The sequence below is a fragment of the Otolemur garnettii genome, unplaced genomic scaffold (assembly GCF_000181295.1).
Source record: "Otolemur garnettii isolate 467f Iridium unplaced genomic scaffold, OtoGar3 scaffold00180, whole genome shotgun sequence".
Lineage (NCBI taxonomy): Eukaryota > Metazoa > Chordata > Mammalia > Primates > Galagidae > Otolemur > Otolemur garnettii.
The window spans coordinates 489,516-503,661 of NW_003852575.1; the positions used below are offsets into that span (position 1 = coordinate 489,516).

General features: G+C 38.3%; 1 protein-coding gene across 1 annotated transcript in view; it reads left to right on the forward strand.

Moving 5' to 3' along the window:
* The window catches only part of BRWD1 (bromodomain and WD repeat domain containing 1), a 129,163-nt gene that overhangs the window by 71,544 nt on the left and 43,473 nt on the right, over positions 1-14,146 (forward strand). The window contains exons 23-29 of the mRNA XM_023519584.1: positions 2,758-2,950; positions 4,342-4,467; positions 4,545-4,652; positions 8,645-8,769; positions 9,868-9,950; positions 13,034-13,145; positions 13,685-13,746. Coding sequence (XP_023375352.1) covers positions 2,758-2,950; positions 4,342-4,467; positions 4,545-4,652; positions 8,645-8,769; positions 9,868-9,950; positions 13,034-13,145; positions 13,685-13,746 — 809 coding nt within the window. The remainder of the gene's footprint in view (positions 1-2,757; positions 2,951-4,341; positions 4,468-4,544; positions 4,653-8,644; positions 8,770-9,867; positions 9,951-13,033; positions 13,146-13,684; positions 13,747-14,146) is intronic.

Below are 14,146 nucleotides of genomic sequence, written 5' to 3' on the forward strand. Positions count from 1 at the left end.
TGTAGCCATCATTGTTTGGCGGGCCCGAGCTGGATTGAAACCCACCACCTTAGGTGTATGTGGCTGGCACCTTAGCCACTTGAGCCACAGGCGCCGAGCCTAGGAGCCAAATTTCATAGGACTAAAATATCAACCTCTTTTGCCCTTCTTGTTAAATGTCACCTTCATCTCAGCAGTTGTTCAGGCTGTATACCTGGACATTAATCTCTCTTCTCTCTGTACAGTCTGTCCATAGTCATGTATACGAAATTCTTCCTAAGTATCACTCAGATCATCTTTTGTTTTCATTGATACTATCTTCGTCTAAACCACTGTCAAAGTAGTCTCTGCTTTCTTTCTTATTGTCTTTTACTTCATTATGATAAGAAGCTGAAGTGATTCTTCTTTTTTTAAGAATATGGTTGTTTTCATTGCCTTTCAAAAATGTTTACAAGACATAAAAACATCTTAACCATTTTTTTGTTTGAGACAGAGTCTCACTGTGTTGTCCTTTGTAGAGTGCCAGGGCATCACAGATCACAGCAACCTCCAACTCTTGGCCTTAAATTCTCTTGCTTCAGTCTCCTAAGTAGCTAGGACTATAGGTGCCTGTCGGAACACCTGGCTGTTTTTTGTTTCAGTTGTCATTGTTTAGCTGGCCTGGGCTGGGTTCGAACTCACCAGCCTCTCTGTATGTGGCTGGCACTGTGATCACTATGCTATGGGCGCCGAGCCCGTCTTAACCGTTTTTAATTGTGTAGTTCAGTATTCTTAGGTACAGCCACAGTGTTAGGCACATCTATGTTGTTTGGCAGCTAGTCTCTAGAACCTTGTTTACTTATTTATTTTTTTGAGACAGAGTTTGTTGCCCTCGGTAGAGTGCCCTGGCATCACAGCTTACAGCAACCTCCAGCTCTTAGGCTTAGGCAATTCTCTTGCCTCAGCCTCCTGAGTAGCTGGGACCAAGGCGCCCACCACAATGCCTGGCTCCTTTTTTTTTTTTTTTTTGGTTGCAGTTTGGCCGGGGCTGGGTTTGAACCCACCACCCTCTGTATATGGGGCTGGCACCCTACTCGCTGAGCCACAGGTGCTGCCCCTTGTTTACTTTTTAAACTGGAGCTCTGGGCTGGGCACAGTGGCTCCCACCTGTAATCCTAGCACTTTGGGAGGTGGAGGTGGGTGGATTGCCTGTGCTCATGAGTTTGAGATCAGCCTGGGCAAGAGTGAGACCCTGTCTCTAAAAAATAGCTGGGCGTGTGGCAGGTGTCTGTAGTGCCAGCTACTTCGGAGTATGAGGCAAGAGGATCTTAACCCAAGAATTTGAGGTTGCTGTGAGTTAAGTTACCATGGCCCTCTACTGAGGGCGACTAAGTGAAATTCGGTCTCCAAAAAAAAAAAAACAAAAACAAAAAAAACAACCCCCTGGAACTCTGTACTCATTAAATCATTTCCACTCTATCCCCCCCCCATCCCGAGAACACTGTTTTATTTATTTTCATTGTCTTTTCATCCAGCTTTTCTTCCTTCTTTTTCTTTTTTTTTTTGGAGGCAGCGTCTTGCTCTGATGCCTGGGCTACAGTGCCAAAGTGATCCTTTCACCTCAGTCTCTCGGGTAGTGGGGACAGGTGTGCGCCACCAGTCCTAGATAATTTTTCTATTTTTTGTAGAGAGGCGGTCTTGTTCTTGCCCAGGCTGGTCTTGAACTCCTGAGTTCAAGTGATCTTTCTGCCTTAACCTCCCAGAGTGGTAGGATTACAGGCGTGACCCACTGCACCTAGCCTTATTCAACTTTATGCCCTCATAATTTTTATTTATTTAATGTTTATTTATTTATTTATTTTTGAGACAGAGTCTCAAACTGACGTCCTGAGTAGAGTACTGTGGCGTCATAGCTCACAGCAATCTCAAACTCTTGGGCTTAAGCAGTTCTCTTGCTTTAGCCTCCCAAACAGCTGGGACTAGAGGCGTCTGCCACAACACCCCGCTTTTTTTTTTTTTTTTTTTTTGGTTGCAGTGGTCATTGTTTTAGCAGGCCCAGGCTGGGTTCAGACTCACCAGCCTCAGCCTCAGTGTATGTGGCTGGTGCCCCATCCACTGAGCTGTGGGACGCTGCCCTGCTCCCATAATTTTTATAAATAGGTATAAATACCTTTAGAATTGTGTGTCTGTGTGTTTTATGGAGATTTAAAGGTGTTTGGTTAAATTTGAGACAAGGGTGGCCTCACTAAAGAGTTTTATTTTCCTTTTCTGTGTTTGCTGAAGCTAACAGTGGTCCAGGGGCTAGTTTTCTGTATCTAGATTCTTCTTTAACTCTACTTTTGCTCCAGGTTGTGGCTACCACTAGAAGCTGACCACTTACAGCTTTTAATTTCATGTGGTAATACTTGGGCTTCTCAGGATATTCATTGACAGCTTGTGATTCCAATTAAAGTTCTTACTCTATACCATAGTCTCCTCTAACGTGTGGTGGTGGGTCCTGCTCTTAGGGTTTGGTATGACCTCTGTTGTTGCCATAACCCTGTGCTTTGTTTTCTGAAAAGGGGAGTTATTAGTTTTCCATCAGATCTCATCTCTTGTATACATAAAACAATTTTTGAGGCTTACGTCCTTTCCTGATTTCTAGTGTTAGTGAAGATTTAAATACTTTTTTGGTAGTGAGGGCAGAATATTCAAATTAAATCTTCCTGGAATGTTCGCTTCCCCTCAATTTAGTACGATTGACTTGCTCTTAATGCTTATGTTTTGTTTCCATACAACTTAAGTATTCTTCTTTTTTAGTGACTCTTCATCTAGATATTCTGATTGGACAGCTGATGCAGGTATCAATTTACAGCCTCCTTTACGAATGTCATGTCGGCGGCGAGTTACTCGATTTTGTAGTACTTCAGAAGATGAGCTGTCTACTGAAAATTTATCTCCTCCAAAAAGACGACGACGACGGAAGAAGAAAGTAAGCAAGCCTAAAAAAGAGGTAAGAAGAGTGTATTTAAGAGAACCTGTCTCTCTAGTTTTATAGCACTGTAGTTTTCCATATTTGGTAACTTTAGAAAGTATTTAGTAATTTAGAAATCTTTGAGAAATTGGAGCTTTTATTTATTAACAGTGTTTTGTCAGCAGAAGTCAAATGTAAAAAAATCAATTTATTTTTTGCAAAAGCTACTTAATGTCTGTCTGCTTCCACTATCTGAGTACTGTGCGCTTGGCAGTTAAAAAACTATATTTTGTTGAGAATCCCACCATAGATCTTATTTTGTCCAATTTCAACACCAAAAATAGACTTCAAGGCATTTTAAGGTGCTTTCTGTTTTGTCTGTTGCTATGTTTACCATTTTTATCTTACCTGTTCTGTCTTCATGATTGTACCATCATCCATGTTTTGTTATTATATGTGTATGTATGTTGTATGTGTTTATCTTTTGTAGGTTGTATTTTAAAGATGTTAAGTCTTAGTAGTTATCATCTATTGCTGTGTAACAAATCACCCTAAAGCATAAGTGCTCAATAGAACAAATATTTTATATTTCATATTTAGGTGGATCAGGAATTTGGGGGCTGTTGGGTGATTGTACTTCATGAGGTTTGTCATGTTGACTGGTGTTACAGTCACCCTGCTTGGTGGAGGCTGGATGGTATTCTTTCCAACCTGGTTTGTGTGGTTTGTGTGGCTGTTGGACTCAGTTCCTTGCCATATGGGCCTCTTGAGGGTCCTCATGACTTTCCTCAGAGTGAATGATCATGCAGAGTGGCAAGTGGTAACCTATATTGTCTTTATGACCTAAAGTGGCACACGGTTTCTTCTCCTGTATTATATGTGTATTTGGTTGAAGTGAGTCACTGAGTGCAGCCTACACTGAAGAGGAGTAGACTTAACTTTCACATCTTGAAGAAAAAAATAACAAAGAATTTGTGGTCATATTTTAAAATTACTAGTTTTAAAACCTCAAATCAAGAGGAAGCTTCTTGGGATGGTTACCCTGTGGCCATGATTAGAGTGGAGTCTTGGCAGAAGAGGCTGTGTGTGAAAGAGGATGTAGGTTGGCTATTAACTCCCCACCCCACCCCCCACACCATTTAATGTGAAATGTAGTGAAGAATCTATAAGGAATTCCGGTGATGATGCTAGGAAAGTGCTGGGTAGATTTACAATGCTTTTAGAAGCAATACAGTCATATGTATGTTAAGGAAACAAATCTCTAGATTTGTTTAAAATGCTGTTTATGGTGCTGTTTAAAAACTAATAATTAGATGGATATACCAAATCTTAGTCACTCTGAGTGGTGAAGTTTCTTTCTCGTTTTTCTTTTAAACAGTACATACTGCCCCTTTTCAATGTAGTAAACTTTGTTCTTTTCCCCTTGGCAGAATTTGCAGAGGATGACTCCAGCGGAGCTTGCAAATATGGAACATTTATATGAATTTCATCCTCCAGTTTGGATTACTGACACCACACTTCGCAAGTCTCCTTTTGTTCCTCAGATGGGTGATGAGGTATTAATGGAGTCTAAATCAAAATTTGCATTGCTCCTTAGCTTTATGTTTTTAAATGTATTACTTCTCTTTTGTAGGTAATATATTTTCGACAGGGTCATGAAGCTTATATTGAGGCTGTCAGAAGAAATAACATTTATGAACTGAACCCTAACAAGGAACCGTGGAGAAAAATGGATCTAAGGGTAGGGCGATGGTATTATTAAATCATTAAATATTAACATACATATATTTACATTATAAATCCATTTAAAAACCTACTGGAATCATATTTCATTATTTTTTTGCATACTTGAAAACATTACTGCCCAAAAAAGTGACCATAATCAACAATAAGCTAGGATATCCATTAAAATAAGTAAAAGCGTAGAATTGGAATGTTCTTAACATAAATGATAAATGCCTGAGGTAATGGATACTCCACTTACCCTGATTTGATTAATATGTTTTATATATGCCTGCGTCAAGTCAATGCATCTACCCTATAAAAATATATAACTATTATGTATCTATATTTTATATATGTATATAATATTTATTTTAAAGACAGAGTCTCAAGCCTTTGCCCTGGGTAGAGTGCTGTGGTGTCATAGCTCACAGCAACCTCCAACTCTTGGGCTCAAGTGATCCTCTTGCCTCAGTTTTTCTATTTTTAGTAAAGGCAGGATCTGGCCTTTGCTCCCCCTGGTCTCAAACTCTTGAGCTCAAGCAATCCACCTCCCTCGGCCTCCCAGAATGTTAGGATTATAGGCGTGAGCCATTGTGCCTGGCCTGTATTCATAATAATTAAAAATAAAATATTAAGAAAATTTCTACTATTAGCATTCCTTAAAATTCTGTGGAGATGATTGATTTATTAATAGGCAGAATTTGTGTATCGCTGATTTGTATGTTTTATAAAGTGTTAAATGTAACTTTGTAGAGTCTAAGGAGGGCAGCATGGCATCATATGATATTTATCTTAAAGATGTCCATATATCCAAGACAGATTTTCACAAGAAAACATGTAAGTTTTCAGAAGAAGAAAAACTTGAAATAATGGTTTTACTTCATGCATAATAAAATAAGGAAATAATTTTACCTTCCTGATATGTAGCCCATTCTATAATTTTGTTTCGTTTTAGTTCAAGAAAGAAAATGCCACATTTTGGCAAGTAGCAAAGATTTTTTTTTGGAGATGGAGTCTCACTTTGTTGCCCCCGTGGCATCGGAGCTCACAGCAACCTCAGATTCTTGGGCTTAAGTGATTTCTCTAGCCTTAGTCTCTTGAGTAGCTGGGACTACTGGGACCTACCACAACACTTGGCTATTTTTAGAGACAAGAGTTTGCTATAGCTCAGGCTGGTCTTGAACTTGTGAATTTAGGTAATCTGTCTGCCTTGGTCTCCTGGAGTGCTAGATTATAGGTGTGAGGCACCCAATCCAGCTGGGTTGGTTAACAGATAATCAAAATGCAGATGGAGTGCATCAAGTTGTCCAGTCTTCCTATAGTGGGCATTTTGGTTATAGAAATTGAAACTGAAATGTATTTTAAGAAGTTTTACATCTATGATTTTACTTTGAGTATTTTACAAAGCAAGCAGAAATGCTTTTCAAGTATGAGAGTATTGTAGTTCCATCTTACTGTTTATGAAAGTAAAAATTGGAAAAAAGCCCCCAAATATTCTGAAATAGTGAATGAATACAGAGCCTACATTCTAATTGAGGCTTTAAAAATACTTGTTGAATGAATGATGAATACATTTCTACAATGTAGATGAAAAATGGATTGTACAGTTCGGCGCCTGTAGTTCAGTGGCTAGGGTGCCGGTGACATACACTGGAGCTGGCAGGTTCAAATGCAGCTGGGGCCTGCCAAACAACAATGACACTTAACAACCAAAAAAATAGCCGGGCGTTGTGTCAGGCGCCTGTAGTCCCAGCTACTTGGAGGTTGAGGCAAGAGAATCACTTAAGCCTAAGAGTTTGAGGATGCTGTGAGCTGTGACGCAATGACACTCTACCAAAGGTGACATAGTAAGACTGTCTCAAAAAGAAAAATGGATTGTGAAATGGTATTTGGGTTATGATAGCAAAATTTAAAGATGTTAGTAGATAAGCAAAACATCAAAATATAAATGATTATAAGTGATTTTTATTTTATTTATACCTTTATATAGTTTAGGTGCTTTATTTGAGGGGGGGAGACAGAGTCTCAGTTTGTCACCCTCAGTAGAGTGCTGTGGTGTCACACAGCTCATAGCAACCTCCAGTTCCTGGGCTTAGGTGATTCTCTTGCCTCAGCCTCCCAAGTAGCTGGGCCTACAGGTGCCTGCCACAACGCCCGGCTATTTTTTTGTTGCAGTTTGGCTGGGGTCAGGTTCGAACTCGCCACCCTTGGTATATGGGTCCAGTGCCCTACTCACTGAGCCATAGGTGCCGCCCAGTTTAGATACTTTTAATGACTTAAATAAACAGTTATTTTACAAAGATAGCTGTTCTTAACACTTTTATATTCAACTTACTGGCTCTGCTTCTATGAATTTGGCTTAATATACAATTGAAGTTTTACTTAGCTTTTTCACTTGAGTACAGTGTGCCTAAGAAGTCAGTTCTTATTCATGGTTTCTGTATTTGGGAAGCACCTGTTTGCTATAAGTTTTTTGTAACCCCACAGTAAATACTTGGAGCTTTCTGGTCAGTCATTCCAGGACATGCACAGAGCGGCAGAAAATTTGAGCTGCTTAATGGGCATATTTATATTTGAGGTTGAACAAGGTGATACTTTGCTTCCTTGTTTCAGTTCTCATACTGCAAATGAATATCCTTTTTGTGATCTATTTCATTCCATGTTTCCCATTTTTGTGGTTTTAGTTAGTGACCTTGCTTGTTGATGTGTGGCATTGCTGTGTTCAAGAAGGCTGTGAAATACCTTAAGGAGAAGATACTTGTTGAGAAAAGCTTAATTTAGGTTTGAGTTATATTGCTGTTAGATGTGAGTTCAGTGATCATGAATCAACAACGCAAGTGCCTTTAAACAGAAACACATATAAGTCAGGTTACATATTCATTGATTGACTACAGTGTTGTGACTCGTATTTCCCCTATAGCATTGATGTAGTAGTCAGTGATTTAGGTGACTTTATGGAACATAACTACTGCAAGCATTGAGAATTGACTATATTTAGCACTTTGTCTGGCATATTATAATAATCACATACTTGTTCAGTGAATAAATGCAAGAATAATCTATTGTGTTTTTATTATCAATGACATGACGTTAGGGGGCAGTTTGGTAATGGCAACTCCATCCTGGCTGGGACTAGTCCTGTTCACTATCCCATCCCTACTCTACCGCCTGGAATAAGTCCCAGCTCATCATAGGTTCTCAACAAATGTTATTATTTAAATATACTTGGCAGAAACTTAATATCAGGTTTTTGAGGAATATATGTGAATATGTGAGTAAGTAAAATGCTTATACATTTTGATTGCATGATAGAAAACTGTATAAATATTAACAGAACTTGTTTATATGAAGACAAGCCAGAAGGAACTATGTCAGATTGTTAGTGATTGTCTTTGTTTTTAGATAATCAAGTGATCGGTGATTTTTATTTTCATTTTTAAATTTTTATGTTTTTTTGGGAGGGGGGAGACAAAGTCTCTTTTCATCACCCTTGGTAGAGTGCCATAGTGTCAGAGCTCACAGCAACTTCAAACTCTTGGGCTCAAGCAGTCCTCTTGTCTAAGCCTCCCAAGTAGCTGAGACTACAGAAGCCCACCACAACTCGTAGGCAGTTTTTTTATTTTTAGTAGAGACGGGGTCTCCCTCTTGGTCAGGTTGGATTTGGAACTTCTGACTCAGGCAATTCACTTGTCTCAGCCTACTAGAGTGCTAGAATTACAGGCATGAGCCACCGTGCCTGGCCTGTGGTGTATTTTCTAAAGTGTGTATATACTGACTAGAAGAGTAAGTATATTCCTTATATTAGAAACTGTTTTAAATGTGTCTTCCAAAAGATGTAGAGAGTTAGCAGAATGATTATAATTAATGGTAAAGTTGTCTGCTGAGGTAGAAGCCCCAATGTATGATTTTGCTTAATTTAGTAATATGTGAAGAACTATAGTATTGAGAAATTGCTGTGTTTTAATTTTTTAACCATTTATTTGTTTTTTTAAAAAATGTCTGTTAAAGGATCAAGAATTGGTCAAAATAGTTGGAATACGATATGAGGTTGGGCCCCCTACACTCTGTTGCCTCAAACTAGCATTTATAGATCCAGCGACTGGAAAACTTATGGATAAATCTTTCTCTATTAGGTACGTATTAGTTTTTTAGAGGGAACTTTTTAAATTTAGATCTTCCATCTTGCTCTTTAAAGATTGGCATGCCCTTTCCATTTGGCTGCAGAGTATCTAGTAGAACACTGTGGACATTTTAAGGTGTGGAGTGGGGGTTGAACTTTTAATCGAAGTAGCAATAGATACGGCATGGCAACAGTTAGGCATGAGTGGTCTGTTTTGTCCAGTTTTTCATGCCACTTAACAATGGTGGGTGGAGAATTCTGGCCTATATGCAAAATTATTTCTGCTTTTGTTCTTGAGAAAATTTTGGAATAATTTGCTATCCTTGTGCTGTCCAGTATGGTAGCTTCTAGCCATTGAATACTTGAAACATGGATAATGTTTAAAAATTGAACATTGAAATTGAGTGGATTAAATGTGCACATTGCACTTTGAAGACTTGGTATGAAGAAAAACATCTCATTATTCTATATTGATTACATATTGAAATAATTAAATTAAAATACACTATTAAGATAGACTGGTCCCAGCTACTTGGGAGACTGAGGCAAGTTAATTGCTTAAGCCCAAGAGTTTGAGGTTGCTGTGAGCTATGACGCCATAGCACTTTACCAAGGGCAACAAAGTGAGACTTTGTCTCAAAAAACAAAATAAAATAAAACACTCATTTCTTTTTTAAAATATGGCTGGTTGGGGCCAGACATGGTAGCTCATGCCTGTAATCTCAGCACTTGGAAGGCGGATGGATTGCCTGAGCTCACAGGTTCAAGATCAGCCTGAGCCAGAGTGAGACCCTGTCTTCAAAAAAAAAACCAGCTAGGCATTGTGGTGGGCACCTATAGTCCCAGCTACTTGGGAGGCTGAGGCAAGAGGATCACTTGAACCCAAGAGTTTGAGTTTGCTGTGAACTAAGATGCCATGGCACTCTACCAAGGGTGACCAAGTAAGACTTTGTCTCAAAATATACATATATATATATATGTATGTATGTATGTATGTATGTATGGCTGGTTGAAAATTAAAAATTACATATGTAGTTCCTGTCATGTTTCTTTTGGATAGTGTTGCTCTAAACTATGTAGGGAATTTAGTAATTTTTAAATTTTTCTTTAGATACCATGATATGCCAGATGTTATTGACTTTCTCGTATTACGTCAATTTTATGATGAAGCAAGGCAGCGGAATTGGCAGTCATGTAAGTCCTTATTGAGTATTATATAGTCTTTGTCTCACATTTTATTGGTCTAACTTTCTGGTTGTGGCCTCTTAATTATGAAGCATACAAGTGTGTAAATTCTGGAAAGAAATATTAAGTGACCTTTAGATTATATTTTGCTTAGGGCTTCATACTTAACTGATTCTGTGTAGACTTTTGAAACAAGCACCTTTTCTTATGGTTTATGATGTTAACACTGGAATAATATTTTTTCTTTTATTACATATTGAAATAATAATTAAAATACACTAGTAAGATAGACTGGTTTCATAGCTGGGCACCTGTAGTCCTAGCTACTTGGGAGGCAGAGGCAAGAGAATCACTTGCCTTGACAAAACACTGATATAATTTATGCAGTTATCTTAGGATCTAAAACAATCAGAAGATTGTAAAGTAATTTTAAGGGCCAGGTGTGGTGGTTCATGCCTGTAATCCTAGCACTCTGGGAGGTTGAGGTGGGTGGATTGCTTGAACTCTTGAATTCAAGAGCAGTCTGAGCAAGAGCGAGACCCCATCTCTAAAAAATAGCAGGGTGTTATAGGGTGCCTGTAATCCCAGCTACTCAGGGAGGCTGAGGCAAGTGAATCACTTGAGCCAGGAGTTTGAGCTTGCTGTGAGCTATGATGCCAAGGCACTCTACCCAGGGCGACAAAGTGAAACTCTATCTTAAAAAAAAAAAAAAAAATTCAGATTTCATACTGATAATGTTTTGGTATGCCAAAATATGTTATCTTTGATATTGTAACAACTTAGAATTAAATGAGCAAAAAACTTGAAACTATTTCTTTAAGAAATAAAAAAATCATGTATACTTATCCTTTTTTATAACCATGTGATAAATGGATGGATAGAAAATATGAAATTATCTTAGTGTTGGTACTAAATGACTTGCATATGATTTTTGTGGTGATCATTTAAGGAGAGCTCACTTTTTTTTTTGAGACAGAGTCTCACTATGTCACCCTCAGTAGAGTGCTGTTGCGTGATAGCTCATAGCAACCTCAAACTCTTTTTTGGGCTTAAGCAATTCTCCTGCCTCAGCCTCCCAAGTAGTTGGGACTATAGGCGCACAACACCACAACACCCCACTATTTTTTGGTTGTAGTTGTCATTGTTGTTTGGCAGGCCCGGGCTGGATTCGAACCCACCAGCCCTGGTGTATGTGGCTGGGGCCCTAGCTGCTGAGCTACAGGCGCGGAGCTGAGAGCTCACTTGTTTAGATCTGTGGAGGTAGGTCATTAATTTCAGGATGTAACTGATGAATGTAATTAGGTCAGGTTGTTCTGGTTAGCAACTACAGTGCCTATTTTATAGGTGTGTATATGTTCAGTCTAATGAATGCTGTCTGGGATGCTTGTGTTGTTTGACTTTAGTCACGTAGGGTAGCTCATTCTCCTTTTATTAGTTCTTGGTGTCTTACTAGAACTATTAAGTTTTACTCGGGCTGTGTCATTGGGTGTATACATTAATAAATGGTGTTAAGACCTTATTACTTGGGCACCATCTGTGGCTCAGTGGTAGGATGCTGGCCCCATACACCAGGGTGGCAGGTTCAAACCCAGCCCCAGCCAAACTGTAACAAAAAATAGCCGGGCGTTGTGGCGGGTGCCTGTAATCCCAGTAACTCGGGAGGCTGAGTCTAGAGAATCACCTAACCCCAAGGGCCAGAGGTTGCTATGAGCTGTGATGCCATAGCACTCTATCAAGGGTGATAAAGTGAGACTCTAACTCTTAAAAAAAAAAAAAGAAGAAGAAAAGGAAGAAAACATTGGGATGGATGGGAAGGAAGAGATCAGGTTATTTCAGCAGTCTGTTTCTTTTTTAATATATTGAAAACATTCAAATACAGTTTATTTCACTAGTTGAAGTGTTAGATACACTTGTAGAATACATTTCGGAATCTATATAACCTAAAACTACTGAGGTTAAATTTTTCTTTTTATGTTTTTCTTGGTTTGTCTAGAAGTCCTTCTGAGATCTGCTTGCCTGCTTTTCTATTATGATGAGATAGTGGGATATGTGGGTGTTTATTTCTTTTAAATAATTTGGATTTTTTTCCTTCTGAGTATATGTTTAGATTTGATTTTTAATGTGTGACTTACAAATTAGAACACTGTTTTATGTGGAGGTGTTTACATAGTAATTTTAAAATAATTACAGATTAAACTATTACCATAGTTACTTTCATAATTTTGTTTCATTCTTTAGGAAGTGTTTTTTGTTTTTGTTTTGGAGACAGTCTCACTGTGTCCCCCTTGGTAGAGTACTATGATGTCATAGCTCCTCCAACCTCCAGCAAACTCCAACTCTTGGGGTTAAGCAATTCTCTTGGTTCAGCTTCCCAAGTAGTTGGGACTACCCAACACCTGGCTATTTTTTTTGTTTGTTTGTTTGTTTTTGTTGTTGCTGCAGTTGTCATTGTTGTTTTAACTGGCCTGGGCAGGGTTCGAACCTAGCAGCCTCGGTGTATGTGGCTGGCGCTGTACCCACTGTGCTACGGGTGCTGAGCCAGGAAGTGTTACGTTTTTTATAAGTATATGTATTTACTATACTTATTTAGCAAGTATATATTGATAGCACACATTATTGTAAGATATTTTTGGATTTTGTTAAACTTTGTTCTTTGCTTCATGTTGTAAAATGTTATATGACTTATTATAGAGTGGACTTTTGAATCTACTAAACAAGCATAGTTACAAACCATTTTGTCCTAATTTATGTTGTGTGGTTATATACCTTTAGTAAATGGTTAAAAGTAAAATCTTTTTTATCAATGAAGATGACTGACGTGTAGAAGGAGGGCTCATTTTAAGATATACTTTGATTTCATTTTTTTAGTTGCATTTTGGCCAGGGCCAGGTTTGAACCCACCACACTCAGTATATGGGGCTGGTGCCCTACTCAACTGAGCCATAGGTGTCACCCAGATTTCATTTTTTTTAATATCCCAAGTCATGAAGCAATTTATTTCTGTATTATTTGTATCGTGGTATTTTGGACATTAAAAAATGTTAATAAATGTTAGTAAATAGATGCCTTAGACCCGATCATTTCTCTTACAGGTGATAGATTCCGCTCTATTATTGATGATGCTTGGTGGTTTGGAACAGTGTTAAGTCAAGAGCCATATCAACCACAGTATCCTGATAGTCATTTCCAGTGTTACATTGTTAGGTTTGTATACAGATGAAAACTACTCATCTGTAACTAATTCAGTGTGGTAGGTCATGTATGAATAATGCAAGTTTCAGGTTTCTAACAGACACCCCTCTTATCTGTCATTAACTCGTGCAACTCTGACCTCTGGATTGTCTTTCAGACATGTGCTTGTTTTCTCTTCATTGGTACTCTCCTTGGTTGAAGTTCTGTTTGCATCTCTGGGCCTCTTTCTGTAGCTTTCTAGGATTTCCTTTAACTAACATCCTCAGCCAATGCATTCAAGGCCTTCATACTTTTGTTATTCTTCAGTTACTCTGGGCACAGGCCACCCTGGATTTCTGGTTTTGTTCTTAAACGCCTAATACATTTTTTCGTTTTCATAATGTATCCTCCTTAAAATATTTGATTAAAAAATTAATTGGTTAATGTTTAAAATCTGTTGCCATGAGGTTTTCACATTTTGTATCTTTTTGTTTACTTTCATAAAGATTCCTAGCTATCATCCACAGTTTGTTTTATGAAAGCCTAATCAGAATTTTGTTGTCTTTTAACAGGTGGGATAATACTGAGATTGAAAAACTTAGTCCATGGGACATGGAACCAATTCCTGATAATGGTATATATTTGTTAAATAATGAAAATATTTTATGCTTATGTTTTCAATTTTTTATTTTGCTAATGCACATAGAGCACATTTGTATTCTTTGATAGATATATTCAAATTACTATAGAAACTGAACTCTTACAGAAGAAGACAATAACATTAAGAGTATCTTTCTGTTAATTCTTAACCCCAGAGTCTGGCGTGAGCCTGGCTATCATTTCTCATGTAGCCCTGCTTTAAGCTCTCCTGACCTCCTCCATGTCGCTGCCACTCCTTTTTTCATTCTTGCTCTGTTACCCATGTTATTCCTTCAAGATCTAATTTGACTTCTATCTGTCTTTTGCTCTTACCTCAACTTGTCTTATCATGGATTGTCTGTTCTTTTCCTTTGAGAAGTAGACGACTGTGAAAG